General features: G+C 37.6%; 1 protein-coding gene across 4 annotated transcripts in view; it reads right to left on the bottom strand.

Annotated features, from left to right (window-relative positions):
* Positions 1–16,048, bottom strand: part of LOC126267093 (FHF complex subunit HOOK interacting protein 2A-like) — a 227,057-nt gene that overhangs the window by 132,009 nt on the left and 79,000 nt on the right. For 3 of the 4 annotated variants that reach the window (XM_049971961.1, XM_049971960.1, XM_049971962.1), the window contains exons 5-6: positions 13,245–13,568; positions 8,978–9,171 (exon numbers count right to left, since the gene is read on the bottom strand). In XM_049971961.1, the coding sequence (XP_049827918.1) occupies positions 8,978–9,171; positions 13,245–13,568 (518 nt within the window). The remainder of the gene's footprint in view (positions 1–8,977; positions 9,172–13,244; positions 13,569–16,048) is intronic. The other variant, XM_049971964.1, reaches the window with a different exon arrangement.

Here is a 16,048-nt window from a genome sequence, read left to right as displayed (position 1 = left end):
GCTAGTAGAAATCCTTGGGTATCAGAAGAAATATTGAATTTAACTGATGAAAGGAGACAATATAAAAATGCAGTAAATAAAGCAGGCAAAAAGGAATACAAACGTCTCAAAAATGAGATTGACAGTAAGTGCAAAATGGCTAAGCAGGCACGGCTAGAGGCTTATCTCACAAAGGGTAAGATAGATACTGCCTACAGGAAAATTAAAGAAACGTTTGGAGAAAAGAAACCCACTTGTATATCAAGAGCTCAGATGGAAACTCAGTTCTAAGCAAAGAGGGGAAAGCAGAAAGGTGGAAGGAGTATACAGAGGGTCTATACAAGGGCGATGTACTTGAGGACAATATTATGGAAATGGAAAAGGATATAGATGAAGATGAAATGTGAGATACGATACTGCGTGAAGAGTTTGACAGAGCACTCAAAGACCTGAGTCAAAACAAGGCCACAGGAGTAGACAACATTCCATTAGAACTACTGACAGCCTTGGGAGAGCCAGTCCTGACAAAACTCTACCATCTGGTGAGCAAGATGTATGAGATAGGCAAAATACCCTCAGACTTCAAGAAGAATATAATAATTCCAATCCCAAAAAAAGCAGGTGTTGACGGGTGTGAAAATTACCGAACTATCAGTTTAATAAGTCACAGCTGCAAAATACTAATGCGAATTCTTCACAGGCGAATGGAAAAACTGGTAGAAGCCAACCTCAGGGAAGATCAGTTTGGATTCCGTAGAAATATTGGAATACGTGAGGCAATACTGACCTTACGCCTTATCTTAGAAGAAAGATTGAGGAAAGGCAAACCTATGTTTCTAGCATCTGTAGACTTGGAGAAAGCTTTTGAGAATGTTGACTGGAATACTCTCTTTCAAATTCTAAAGTGGCAAGGGTAAAATACAGGGAGCGACAGGCTATTTACAATTTGTACAGAAACCAGATGGCAGTTATAAGAGTCGAGGGGCATGAAAGGGAAGCAGCGGTTGGGAAGGGAGTGAGACAGGGTTGTAGCCTCTCCCCGATGTTATTCAATCTGTATATTGAGCAAGCAGTAAAGGAAACAAAAGTAAAATTTGGAGTAGGTATTAAAATCCAGGGAGAAGAAATAAAAACTTTGAGGTTCGCTGATGACATTGTAATTCTGTCAGAGACAGCAAAGGACTTGGAAGAGCAGTTGAACGGAATGGACAGTGTCTTAAAAGGAGGATATAAGATGAACATCAACAAAAGTAAAATGAGGATAATGGAATGTAGTCGAATTAAATCGGGTGATGCTGAGGGAATTAGATTAGGAAATGAGACACTTAAAGTAGTAAAGGAGTTTTGCTATTTGGGGAGCAAAGTAACTGATGATGGTCGAAGTAGAGAGGATATAAAATGTAAAATGTAGACTGGCAATGGCAAGGAAAGTGTTCGTGAAGAAGAGAAATTTGTTAACACTGAGTATAGATTTAAGTGTCAGGAAGTCATTTCTAAAAGTATTTGTATGGAGTGTGGCCATGTATGGAAGTGAAACATGGACAATAAATATCTGGACAAGAAGAGAATAGAAGCTTTCGAAATGTGGTGCTACAGAAGAATGTTGAAGATTAGGTGGGTGGATCACGTAACTAATGACCGTATTGAATAGGATTGGGGAGGAGAGAAGTTTGTGGCACAACTTGACTAGAAGAAGGGATCGGTTGGTAGTACATGTCCTGAGGCATCAAGGGATCACAAATTTAGCATTGGAGGGCAGCATGGAGGGTAAAAATTGTAGAGGGAGACCAAGAGATGAATACACTAAGCAGATTCAGAAGGATGTAGGTTGCAGTAGGTGCTGGGAGATGAAGGAGCTTGCACAGGATAGATTAGCATGGAGAGCTGCATCAAACCAGTATCAGGACTGAAGACCACACCAACAACAACCATCAGCATTGTTGATCGAAGATTTTCGACATAAGAAGTCAACTTCATTCTGGCAACGGCCTTGTCAAAGAGGGCAGAGCAGCAGATAGAGATTCAGCATTGACCAATGGCATGGGGATGCAGAAGGCAATGGAAACCACTGCATTACACACACATAATGTGTGTCCAAGACATGTGGGCTGTAATTGAAAAATTGTCATGATGATCTCTCCATTAGCAAAAGATTCCAGAACAGTCAGATCTCTAGGAGGGGACTGCCAATAGGGAGGTGGCCATGAGAAATGAGAAAAAGATTGAATAAGCAACGAAAGGATAACATTCTACAGGTCGGGAGGGGGGGGGGGGGATGTCTTATAGTTGTGGGGCGGACTGGAATGCTGCTGTACAGGGAAGGAGTAGAAGAAAATGTACAGGAGAATATGGGCTTGGTACATGGAATGAGAGACAGTAAAGACTTATTGAGTTCTGTGATAAATTTCAGCTACTAATAGTGAATACTCTGTTCAAGAATCACAAGAAGAGGCAGTATCCTTGGAACAGACCAGATGATATGCAAAGATTTCAATTAGATTACATCATGGTCAGGCACAGGTTCCGAAATCAGATACTGGATTGTAAAGCAAACCCAGGGGCAGATATAGACTCAGATCACAATGTGGCAGTGATGAAGATTAGATTAGATTAATACTTGTTTCATAGATCATGAATACGACACTTCGTAATAATGTGGAACGTGTCAGGTTAATAAAACATTTCTGTACAAGATATTACATTACACAAAATATTGCATGGTTTTTCCCCCTTAATTTATATCTAAAAATTCAGTGAATGAGTAGAAGGAGTTGTCATCTAGAAATTATTTTAATTTATTTTTAAATGTTAGTTGGCTATCTGTCACGCCTTTCTATGCCAAAGTCAGATTTAACTCTGCATAGTGAAGATCACCCTTTCTCCTGGTGTTATAGCTATGCACACTGCTATTACTTTTGAACTGGGTTGGATTATTAACAACAAATTTCATAAGTGAATATATATACTGTGAGGTTACTGTGAGGATACCTAGATCCTTAAATAGATGTCTGCAGGATGACCGTAGGTGGGCTCCTGCAATTATTCTGATTACACATTTTTGAGCAATGAATACTTTTTCTACTCAACGATGAATTACCCCAGAATATGATGCCATATGAAAGCAGTGAATGAAAGTAGGCATAGTAAGCTAATTTACTGAGATTCTTATCACCAAAATTTGCTATAACCCTAATAGCATACGTAACTGAACTCAGACGTTTCAGCAGACCATCAATGTGTTGCTTCCAGTTTAACCTCTCATCAATGGACACACCTAAAAATTTTGAAAATTCTACCTTAGCTACAGACTTCTGTTCAAAGTCTATATTTATTACTGGAGTTGTGCCATTTACTGTACGGAATGTATGTACTGTGTTTTATCAAAATTTAAAGAGAGTCCGTTTGCTGAGAACCACTTAATAATTTTGTGAAAAACATCATTTACAATTACATCACTTAGTTCCTGGTTTTTGGATGTTATTACTATACTTGTATCATTAGCAAAAAGAACTAACTTTGCATCTTCATCAATGTGGAATGGTAAGTCATTAGTGTATATCAAGAACAGTAAAGAACCTAAGACCGAACCCTGTTGGACCCCGTACTTGATAGCCCCTCAGTTTGAGGAATCAGCTGTTGTTTTAACATTACATGAACCACTTATTTCAACTTTCTGCATTCTTCAGTTAAGTATGAATTAAACCATTTGTGCACTGCCCCCCTCAAACCATAATGATTTAGCTTATCTAAAAGTATTCCATGATTTACACAATCAAAGGCCTTTGAGAGGTCACAAAAAATACCAATGGGTGATGTCCAGTTATTCAGAGCATTTAATATTTGATCAGTGAAAGCGTATATAGCATTTTCTGTTGAAAAGCCTTTCTGAAAACCAAACTGACATTTTGTTAGTACTTTATTTTTACAAATATGGGAGGCTACTCTTGAATACATTACTTTCTCAAAAACTTTTGATAGAGCTGTCAGAAGAGAGATTGGGAGGTAGTTGCTGACATCCAACGTATCCCCCTTTTTATGCAACGGATTTACAATGGCATATTTCAGTCTATCGGGGAAAACACCCTGCTCCAAAGAGCTATTATTACATACGTGGCTGAGAATCCTACTTATCTGTGGGGAACAAGCTTTAAGTACATTGCTGGAAATGCCATCAATTCTGTAAGAGCTTTTACTTTTCAGTGAGTTTATTATTTTACTGGTTTCAGAGGGAGTGGTTGTTGGAATTACAGTTGTTTCAAACTGCACACGTATGGCCTCTTCTATTAGTAGTCTTTCCTCTTCTAGTGAAGATCTAGATCCTATTTTCTCCACAACATTTAAAAAATGATTATTGACAATATTTTCAATTTCTGATTGTTTGTTAGTATACTTGTCATTCAGTTTTATGGCACTAAAGTCTTGCTGTGTTCTTGGTTGCCATGTTTCCCTTTCAATAATATTCCAAATTGCTTTAATTTTATTATCAGAGTTACTGATCTCATACATGATACACATGCTTCTGGACTTTTTAATAACTTTTCTTAGTACCGCACAATTGTTTTTATAATATTGAACAATTTTGGGGTCAGTACTCCCTCTTGCTGTTAGATACAGTTCTCTTTTACAGTTGCAAGATATTCTTATTCCTTTAGTTAGCCAAGGTTTTTTATATGTTTTCTTGGAATTACGTTTAACTATTTTCTTGGGAAAACAATTTTCAAATACCCTTAAAAATGTATCGTGAAATAAGTTATATTTCAAGTTTGTATCGAGTTCCTTATACACCTCATGCCAGTCTAGCTGCTGTAGGCTTTCCCTACAGTTTGCAATATTTATATTGTTAATTGAACGCACTGCTATGAAAGTCTGATTTGATATACTGCATGTAGCTACGTCATGTACTGTAACTAGCTGTGCACCATGATCTGAAAGACCATTCTGAGTAGACTGAAGTTCAAGAGATTAGTCTGGAAGAATCAATACGCAGAGAAGTGGGATTCAGAAGTACTAAGGGATGATGAGACATGCTTGAAGTTATCTAAGGCAATAGATACAGTAACAATTAATAGCTCAGTGCGCAATACAGTTGAAGAGGAATGGACATCTCAAAAAAAGGGCAATTACAGAAGCTGGAAAGAAAAACACAGGTACAAAGAAGGTAACTGCAAAGAAACCATGGGTAACAGAAGAAATACTTCAGTTGATTGATGAAAGAAGGAAGTACAAAAATGTTCAGAGTAATTCACGAATTAAGAAATACAAGTCGCTGAGAAATGAAACAAATAGGAAGTGCAGGGAAGCTAAGACAAAATGGCTGCATGAAAAATGTGAAGAAATGGAAAATGAAATGATTGTCGGAAGGACTGACTCAGCATATAGCAAAGTCAAAACAACCTTCGGTGACATAAAATGCAATGGCGTTAGCATTAATAGTGCAACAGGAATTCCACTGTGAAATGCAGACAAGAGAGCAGATAAGTGGAAAGAGTACATTGAAGGCATCTATGAGGAGGAAGATCTGTCTGATGTGATAGAAAAAGAAACAGGAGTCAATTTAGAAGAGAGAGAAGATCCAGTACTAGACTCACAGAGCTTTGGAGGCCATCAGAATTTCTAAAATCATTGGGGGAAGTGGCAATAAAACGACTATTCATGTTGGTGTGTAGAATGTATGAGTCTGGCGACATACCATCTGACTTTCGGAAAAATATCATCTATATAATTCTGAAGACGGCAAGAGCTGACAAGTGCAAGAATTATCACACAATCAGCTCAACAGCTCATGCATCCAAGTTGTTTAAAAGAATGAAATACAGAAGAATGGAAAAGAAAAGAGAGATGATCAGTTTAGCTTTAGGAAAAGTAAAGGCACAAGAGAGGCAATTCTGACATTGCGGCTAATAATGGAAGCAAGACTAAAGAAAAATCAAGACACGTTCATAGTATATGTCAACCTGGAAAAAGCGTTTTACAATGTAAAATGGTGCAAGATGGTCGAAATTCTGAAAAAAGGGGGAGGGAGGGTGTAAGCTATAGGGAGAGACGGGTCATATACAATATATACAACAGCAAAGAGGGACAAAGGGACAAAGAGTGGACAACCAAAAACGAAGTACTCTTATTAAAAAGGGTGTAAGACAGGGATGTAGTTTTTTCAACTCTACTGTTCAATCTGTACATCAAAGTAGCAATGTTGCAAATAAAAGAAATGTACAGAAGTGCTATTAAAATTCAAAGTGAAAGTATATCAATGATACAATTTGCTGATGATATTGCTAACCTGAGTGAAAGTGAAGAAGAATTACATGATATGCTGAATGGAATAAACAATCTAATGAATACGGACTGAGAGTAAATCAAAGAAAGACGAAAGTAAAGAGAAGTAGCACAAATGAGAACAGCGAGAAACTTAACATCAGGGTTGATGGTCATGAAAGTTAAGGAATTCTGCTACCTAGGTAGCAAAATAACCAATGACGAATGGAGCAAGGATGACATCAAAAGCAGACTCTCACTGGCAAAAAGGGCATTCCTCGCCAAGAGAGATCTACTAGTATCAAACATAGGCCTTAATCTGAGGAAGACATTTCTGAGAATGTACATCTGGAGCACAAAATTGTATGACAGTGAAACATGGACTGAGGGGAAAACCGGAACAGAAGAGAATCAAAGCTACAGGCGAATGTTGAAAATTAGGTGGACTGATAAGGTAAGGAATGGGAGGTTCTGCACAGATTTGGACAGGAAAGGAATATGTGAAAAACACTAGCAAGAAGGACAGGATGATAGGGACATCTGTTAAGACATCAAGAAATGACTTCCATAGTGCTAGAGGGAGCTGTAGAGGGCAAAAACTGTAGAGAAAGATAGAGATTGGAATACATCCAGCCAATAATTGAGGACATAAATTGCAAGTGCTACCCTGAGATGAAGAGGTTGGCAGAGAAATACGTGGTGGGCCACTTCAAACCAGTCAGTAGACTGATGGAGACAAAAACTCAAGGCTACAGGTGTGTTACACAGTATCATCATGATGTCTCCTGTGGGTGACTAAATTTTTATACCATGTGTTTAGGATAATCTCTAAACACAAAGTTATTTTTCAGGGCTACACATTGCCACACACACTGCTGATCTAAAGCAGTGCACGCCCTTGGCCCTTGACTGCAATGACGTCCTTTTGTTAGTTACACGTCTTCACAAAGAAATGTATTTTTTTTCTTTTTTGGAGGGGCGGGGGGGGCGGGGGTGCTTTGTAACAATGCCTAGCAATAGCAATAATGTGAACTCTGAAATTGTGCTCAGCCATGAGTTGAAGTCTGGAGAAGCTAATGGCCAAGGGGAATATGAAAAATCTACCACAAACTGGGCACCCACACATTTCTTTGTCCCGAAAGGACAGAATACTTCAGCAACTAAGACAGAAAAACATGAGTGTTACTTCAGCTGAACTGGCAAAAGCATGGCAAGAGGCAATGAGAGTTGATTCCGGCTCATCTGTTGTTAGGAAAAGACTCTATACAATGAGACTGTAGCCAAGAGTTTCCAAGAAAAAGCCATTTTTAGCTACTGCAATGAGGAAAAAGAGGCTAGTATGGGCCAGACTGCACTTAAACTGGACAAACGAGTAGTGCCGAATTGTGATATTTTCAGGTGAAAGCTGATTTTTCTTGCTGAGTGACAGACCACAGTTTGTCAGGCATGGACTCAATGAAAGATGGATCTTGACTAACTTGTGCAAACCATGAAAAATGCTCCATTGGTAATGGTGGGGAGAGTGATAACATACCAAGGTGTGGGAAGGCTGTACTTTGTTTAGGGAACAATGACCAGTGATCAATACAAAGCTGTGATTCAGCACCCTCTAAAGTTCATATATGTGATGCTTTGCCAGGGTGCTTTGCCAGATCTTTTCCAATAGGATCTGGCTCCATGCCATGTATCAAAAGAGGAGAGTTTTCGTTATTGTAACTTTTTAATACAATTTACAAGGTTACTGATGTTACAAATCATCCAAATCTATCATTTCAGATTCATTCTGTCATGACTGAATTGAGTATCAGGGAACTTCCATTGCCAGGAAATTCACCAGACCTAAACCAAAGTGAGAATTTGTGGTGACTGGTTGGGAAAGGGGTTCAGAAGAAATAGCCTGCAACAAAACAGGGGCAACTGGAGGTGACTGTGAAAGTGTGGCATCATGAAGTTGACATCAGTACCATTAGAAAATTGATCCAACTCCATGCCTGACAGAATGAAGGCTGTTGTAATGGCCAAGGGGGCCCCAACTAAATATCAAAATTAATTAAGGCATGACCACTGAACAAAGTACTTGTGATATGCAATATTTTACACTATGACAAAATTAAATGGAAATTTCATCAAAATATTCAATATTTAATTTTAATATTAATATTTTAATATTATGGCATGGCGTGTCATTGTACAGATATACATATACTGTTGATGTATTTCCTTGAATCAAAATGATAGACATAATACTGTCCTTTATTAACATATTACTTCTCACATGCAGACTATCCTCCCTTAACAAATATTTGAAATTTCAAAGATGAATGAGTTCTTAGAAGTTCTACACAAAAATTCTCAAAATTCTATATTGGGACATACAATGCTTTAGAATAGTAGTGTACATCTGCAGTAGCATATATAACACAAAAATTAATAAAACATAATTCACAAGGGTAGTGAGTTTTATATGTCTCATTTATGTCTGCACAAGAGAAGAATCTAAGTGGATTTTCATAATGAAATGTTAGTTGTCTAATCCTTAACACCTGGCTTGAATTTTATGTTAATAAACATGCAATAACAAATTTCTATTATGGCAAGACACCATTACATTAATACAAACACAGTTAATTATGAAACTACTGTTGAAAATGCCCATCAATTTTTACAGCTGAAAACAAGTATACACGTATATATGATGTGAATTACTAAAAACTTTGATACTTCAATGTATTATAACGCTTACCCCCAGTTAAACTTCATGTTGTACAGCTCAACAGGATCAATGTCTTGTGGGATAGCATCAAACAACATTCTCAGTTTTGAACACAATGTCTGAGGTAGGCTGGATTGCCGTGTTATGTGCAAAGCATGCTCATCAGATGATATTGAAGCAATCACCATAATACCTTCACAAGCTTTAGTTCTTACATTATTATCCTACAGAGACATAGAGAAGAGTGTTATAAGGCATCTGGACTATCTTAACTTACAAGTTATGAAAACTGCTACTAACATCATGACTAGTATATGACCAGTATGTATAAATAGTAATAGCCAATTTTCAATTCAGAGCCAAAGATAACAATGTTAATTAAACAGCTATTAGCAAAGCAATGGCTATATATATTTTCTCATTCATTAGTAAGCAATGCACCTACAGGTAAATAAAACTACTTAATGTTACAACCCCAGAAAAACAAAACTTCCCAGCATACATAATAGTAACAGTGTATTATTTACCCATGCACTACTGTGTTACTGAATACATATGCAATATTTTGGCTTAAGAAAGATCAACTTCTCATTGACAAAAAAATGTAGTTCAATGAACTAAATGAAGAAGACATAAAGGAATTAATGATTTGGCTCCTAGAAGACATTTATTTAAATCAATAGGGAAAGCTCAAAATCTGTGCCGGACTGGGATTCAAAACCGGGTCTCCTGCTTACTTGGCAGATGCACTGACTCTGTGCCATCCAGATACAGTAATCATCACAATGGCACAGATTACACTAGCACACCTTCTATCAGACCCAAATTCTCAACTTACCCACTCACTACTGATGTAGTGCTCATGGTATTATGCCGATTCCCGTAAGAGTACACACACACACACACACACACACACACACACACACACACACACACACACACACACACAACAACAATCGCCAGCTCCAGCATCTTGGGCTGGAATGCTTTGTGTGTGTGTGTGTGTGTGTGTGTGTGTGTGTGTGTGTGTGTGTGTTTTACTGATGTAGGCTCTGACCGAAAGCTTTATGTATGTGTCTTTTAATTGTGCTTGTCTGTAACTCAACGTTTCTTCTTTACAGTAAGAAGCAATCTGTCTTTTCTTACATTGTTGGCAAAATATGAGGTGTGTTCAAAAAGTAAGGTGACTTCATATTTTTATGAAAAAATATTTATTTGGTCATCAACATTCATGTTGTCTCCGTCAAAGTAAACCCCTCAGATACAACACACTTGCGTCAACACTTCTTCCAATCCTCGAAGCACTTCGTCATAAGCACTTTTTGGTACAGCCTTGGGTACTTCCAGTGGGGCCAAATCAGGTGAATATGGTGGCTGCGGCATGATTGTTGTGTTGTTTTTGGCCACAAAATCTCTCACAAGCAATGATGAATGAGCAGGTGTATTATCGTGATGCAAAAGCCATGAATTGTTTTTTCACAATTCCGGACATTTTTTGCGTATTGCTTCTTGCAAACAGTGCATAACATCAAGGTGATATTCCTTATTGACCACACGGCCTTGAAGCAAAAATTCATTATACACTACGCCACTGTAATTGAAAAAAACAGTGAACAAAACTTTGACATTTAATCGAATTTGGCGTGCTTTTTTCGGTCTGGGATCCCTGGGATGCTTCCATTGGGACGAGTGGGCTTTGTTTTCGATATCGTAACTGTAAACTCATATTTCAGCAACAGTTATGACCCTTTTGAACAAATTAGGATCATCACTGACATCATTAAAGAGCTCCTGAGCGATGCTCATGTGATTCTTCTTCTGCTCAAAATTGTCAAGTTTTAGAACAAACTCCGGCTGGCATACACCTCACACCTAAAACATCCAAAAAATTGTATAACACAAGCCGACTATCTGCCAACATCCACAGCAACTTCTCTTATGGTAATTTGACACTTTTTCAATACAATTGTCTTCATAGTTTTGATGCTATCATCTGTTGTCATTGTGCTGGGAAATCAAGAGCGAGATTTGTCATTGGCATCTTCTCGGCCATCTTGGAAGAGCTTGTACCAACTGTAAACATTTTTTCAACCTAGAGCAGACTCACCATACGCCATTGTCAAAATTTCAAATGTTTTAGAGCACTTGATTCCATTTTGCACACACAATTTGATGCAAATTCTTTGCTCCATTTTTTATAATAATCAAAAATTGCTGAGCACACTAAAACATGTTTAACCTTTCTATCTGTCGGAAGCAAAAGAAGTATGCTGTACATTTGAAACTGAACATATGTTTGGGACATGTGTACCAAATAATAAAAAAAACAAAGATTAATAATCGAATGTACGTGGCCCACACAATTTGAAAAATCACCTTACTTTTTGAACAGTCCTTGTATACTAGGTTTTATTGTAGCTTTTCTAAGAATACGCAGCAGCTTAAATATTCAACCTCTGCTAATCATACGTTTCTATACTAGTTTCCTTCTTTCTTTCTTTCTTTCTTTCCTTCCTTCCTTCCTTCCTCCCTCCCTGGAGATAAGTACGGAAGTAAAATGGAAATCTGAAGAATATTAACAAAAATTTCAGTGACCCACCTATAAACAAATGAAAAGTCTACTTGCTAGTTGTCCTTGTCATGAAAGACACAGCTGGATACAATAAAATAGAAACTAAGAAACTAAGTATCTAAGTCTCTCCCCCTTCCCCCCTCCTCCCAAAATCTTATCCAGTTTCCCCTCACTTGATCAAGCATACTGTGTGGCTTTCCTAAAATTGTTTGCACAATCCACTTTTCTTCTCCATAGAAGAAAATCCTGTCTCCTAAAGCTCAAGTTTCATCATTATTTCATGGATAAAAGATGGCTTGTTTTGGAAATCAGCCTTAGTCAAACACAATTAGTTTATTTTTATATTTCCCCAGACATGTTTCGACACAAATGTGTCATCATCTGTGCGTTAAATTTTAAAATTACATCGCTAATTGAAATGTATTATTGTACATCAATTTTAGTGCTCGGTTTCATCATTTTTATTTATTTATTTATTTATTTATTTATTTATTTTACAGCATGTCATCTGCAAGATTTTTCTCTCCTGTTTCATGTCCCTGGTTGGTGTCTCAATCAGTTACTATTTAGTGCATTGCTTTCACTCAGTTTTTCATAAATTTCTGCTCACTACTTCACCTCACATGCACTTACACAAAATGTGGCGAAATGAGATATGAGTAGACACTTCTGACAATACACCCAGTGAGATAAATGTGGAGATTTGACACCAAAAGTAATTTCTTGTGTAGATGACTACTTAGGAAAGCTATGAAATTTTCATGTTAATGTTACCGTTCTTACACCTTACATAAAAATGCAGATCAACTCTAAAACAGGATTAGTACTAGTCATAATCTGTAATTAGAATACTTTACAGAATTATTCATTTGTGACAACACATGTTTAGAGAGCAAAATCAGATATTTATCAATATCTTTGAAGATAGTTGCATTTATGTTACACAGTCAGGGTTATAGTAAGAATATGTCAGCAGGAGAATGTCCCATAATAATTATTATATAACTGGACCTGAGTATCAAGACAACTTGGTATATTGCATCGAATAAATACACAATTCTAATAAATTTTTATGCCAACAAACAACAGGAATGAAAACTGTAATATTTAAAACCATAACACATTAAGACTGTCATGGGCAGTGTATGGGAATAATTACTCCAAAGAACTGCGAAGCTTATCACATCATTCTACATCATGAACAACAATATGAATTAGGCTACACTGCTACTCACCACACAAAGGAAACATAAAGTGGAGGACAGGCACATTTAAAACTAAACTGAGCTATTTGAAAAAGAACTTCACCATATGTAAAGAGAGAGAGAGAACATCCCCCCCCCCCCCCCCCCCCCACACACACACACACAGAGAGAGAGAGAGAGAGGGGGAGAGAGAGAGAGAGAGAGAGAGAGAGAGAGAGAGAGAGAGAGAGAGAGACTCAGCTACTGGACAAAATCCCACTTCAGATCTAAAAACACATCCACATTTAATTTACAAGATTAAGCTATTGTAAGAAGTCCTTCATCAGATCTAGAAACACACATACACGTTTATGCACAGATTCTACATTTTGAATATAAAAAAGCAATAACTTACATAGACAGTAAGCACATACAAACTGTGCATAATATAAACATTATTTGTGTGCTTTCAAGTCACTGTTTTCTTTGAAACCTTTCTTTAAGTAAGCTGTGTGAATAATATAGGTTATTATTAACTTACTTCACTGCTCAAGAAGGATAGCAGACATTCAAGCAACACATTTGGCGTGGAATACAAATGATTTTCTTTAGTCTGATGTCCTTTGGGTGGTTCTGATGATAAGGGTGAGAGAGAAATGGTGTTTTTCTTGTCACAAACTTTATTCAGGTGTGCCTGCTCAGAGTCTGATGCCAAAATGTGAGGATCTGATGACTCTTCAGTTATTTCTGCTTCACTCTTCCTATGGATACATTTGTCATCTCCAGGAGATATTAAGTTCCCCAGTTCCATCTCACATTCGACAGAAGTATCTTCACTGTTACTCAGTGAATTTGACAGCCACATCTGTAAATAAAACAAGATGAATTATCTGTGTTTATCTAGGCAAGATAATTAAAATAAAAGACATGTTACTTGATCTCACACTGTTCTGCAATAAGTAACAATAAAAATCAATGTTGATGCAGATGACTTCTACACCTAGTATGTATTTCTTTCTAAAATTCTGAATGTGGCTAGTATGGCTGTGCAAGATTCTTCAACAAGCTCCACCGATGTAACTGAGGAAAGCAACAATTTACACATATTCCAAAATAATTTGAAAACATTGTTTATTACTAACTCTATCAACAACCTCTCAGAGGATTTGGAATCAAAAATACCTTCTATTACAGTTAAACAATACAGTAACTTAGTGGTTAAAATTAGGAAGCTTTTTGTAGGATTTTGTTATCTGTTTTGTGTGTGCCACAGATTCAGATGAATGCTGTGCAGTCCTAAAGCATCAACTGCACCGACCAGCAGAGCACCATGAAATGGAATCAAGAAGGCACTGACCCACGTGCCAATAGAAAGAGCAGGCAGTGCTTAGTTTGTTTTGGTGCTGACTCCTACAGTAGCTGACATAACAGAGGCTGTCTGTCTTCAAGGCAGGACAACAATTGCAGTATTTACATGAGTTGCAGTACATGCATGGTCACTGTGTAAGCTCCCTGAGTTGGTGTCCTGGTTTGGAGTAGCATAGGGCACCACTGAGTAAAAAGCATGCACTGTAACAGTGCAGCATAGAGTTATGGCAAGTCAGAAGAAATCATTTATAGTGATTTAATTAATTCTAAGGCCAGTCTCCAATGTACTAACTCATTATGAGTAGAAGAATGTTCCCAATGTTGTAATGTCTGGGATGCAAGAGTATGGAGATAGAATACCCAAGATAATCAAACAAGACATTCTTTGTATTCATCTGTAGAAATCTGAAATATTATTAAAGTGTACTAGATTCCAGCACAACCATAACTGTATCAGAGATGTGGTCCATCAGATCTGCACCAACAAGGTCCGAGGAGAATTTGGTGTGTGTGTGTGTGTGTGTGTGTGTGTGTGTGTGTGTGTGTGTGTAAGAGGGGAGGGGGAGAGGGGGGAGAGAGAAAGAGAGAGAGAGGTCTTTTCCCTGGAAAAAAGGAGTAAAAGTAAAGTGTGATATAACATGGAAAAAAGGGCAGGCAAGTAATTTCAAAAAAAAGTTCCTTAGAAACCAATTACAGTCTAGAGGAAATGGAAAAATAAGAAAAACAAAATAAATGCAGATATGAAAACATGAATTACTGCATTTCCTTGACTTGATAAAGGTTTTAATGTTTCCTTTTATTGTGGAATAACGGACAAGTCTGAAGCAACAAGGTGGCATACTGAAAATGACATCCCATAAAGATTTAAGGAACTATAATTAGCATCAACATCCTTCACTGAAATAGAATTATTAAAATTCTCAGAAACAAAAGCCCACATGGTATTGATAAAATTTAGAGTAGAATTCTAAAAATTGTTCTACTCTGATAAATAAAACTCCTTAATGATATACATAACATATCACTAATGAAAGGAATGATTTCAGGCAAAGTGTTCCGTTGTTAAACATTTTTACAAAACAAATTTACAGAAAGGCTCTAAATAACTATTACCCATTTCCTTGCTAACATTTTCATCCCAAGAAAGCAGTTTACTTCAGTTTAATGTCAAACTTATTAAATATAAACAATTTACTTAGAGCATTAAGATTGTTTTCCAAAAGAGTTGCTTGGTTGAAAACGGTTTTTATGTATTTACTCACCAAATACAATTATTAAAGGCACCCTACCTTAATTTTTTAAAAAGATACAGTCTACCCAGTTCTTTACAACAAACAGAACATCACCAACCCTTAAATAATACATCAACATCTGAGAACTCCACACTTAAATATCAACAATACGAGGAAAAGAACAGATTGCTACTCACCATAACACACACACACACAAAAGCAAGAACACGTCACACACACATGATCACTACCACCAGCAGTTCTGACCTGAATATGTCACGTGAATAGCAATCTGGGGTGGGGCAGAGAAGGAGGAGGGACAGCAGCATAAGTGTGGGAGGAGAGAAGAGCATTACCTGGTGGCACAGTATGAACTAGAGACTGACAGGTGCAGAGTCGGGAGATGGGGTGAGGGGCAAAAAACTGGAACAGAAAATGAGAGGAGTGAAAAAGAGGAGCAGCAGGGAGCAGGAAAGGATGGGCAGTTCAATGGCAGAGGGTGGCACATGAAGAGGGTGAGGGGATGTGGAAAGAGAGGAGGTGATAGGAGGAGGGGACAGAAATTGTTGGGTCAAGGGTGTGAGGACAGACGGTTACTGTACGTTGAGGTCAGGATAATTTTGGGAGTGGTGAATATGTCGTAAGGATAACTCTCATCTTTGCAGTTCAGGAAAAATGCTAGTGGAGGGGAGGATTCAGATGGCCCAGGTTGTGAAACAGTCACAGAAGTCACGTTCTGCTGCAT

This window comes from Schistocerca gregaria, chromosome 4, assembly GCF_023897955.1.
Source record: "Schistocerca gregaria isolate iqSchGreg1 chromosome 4, iqSchGreg1.2, whole genome shotgun sequence".
Classification (NCBI taxonomy): domain Eukaryota; kingdom Metazoa; phylum Arthropoda; class Insecta; order Orthoptera; family Acrididae; genus Schistocerca; species Schistocerca gregaria.
This window is presented reverse-complemented; position numbering and strand designations above follow the sequence as displayed.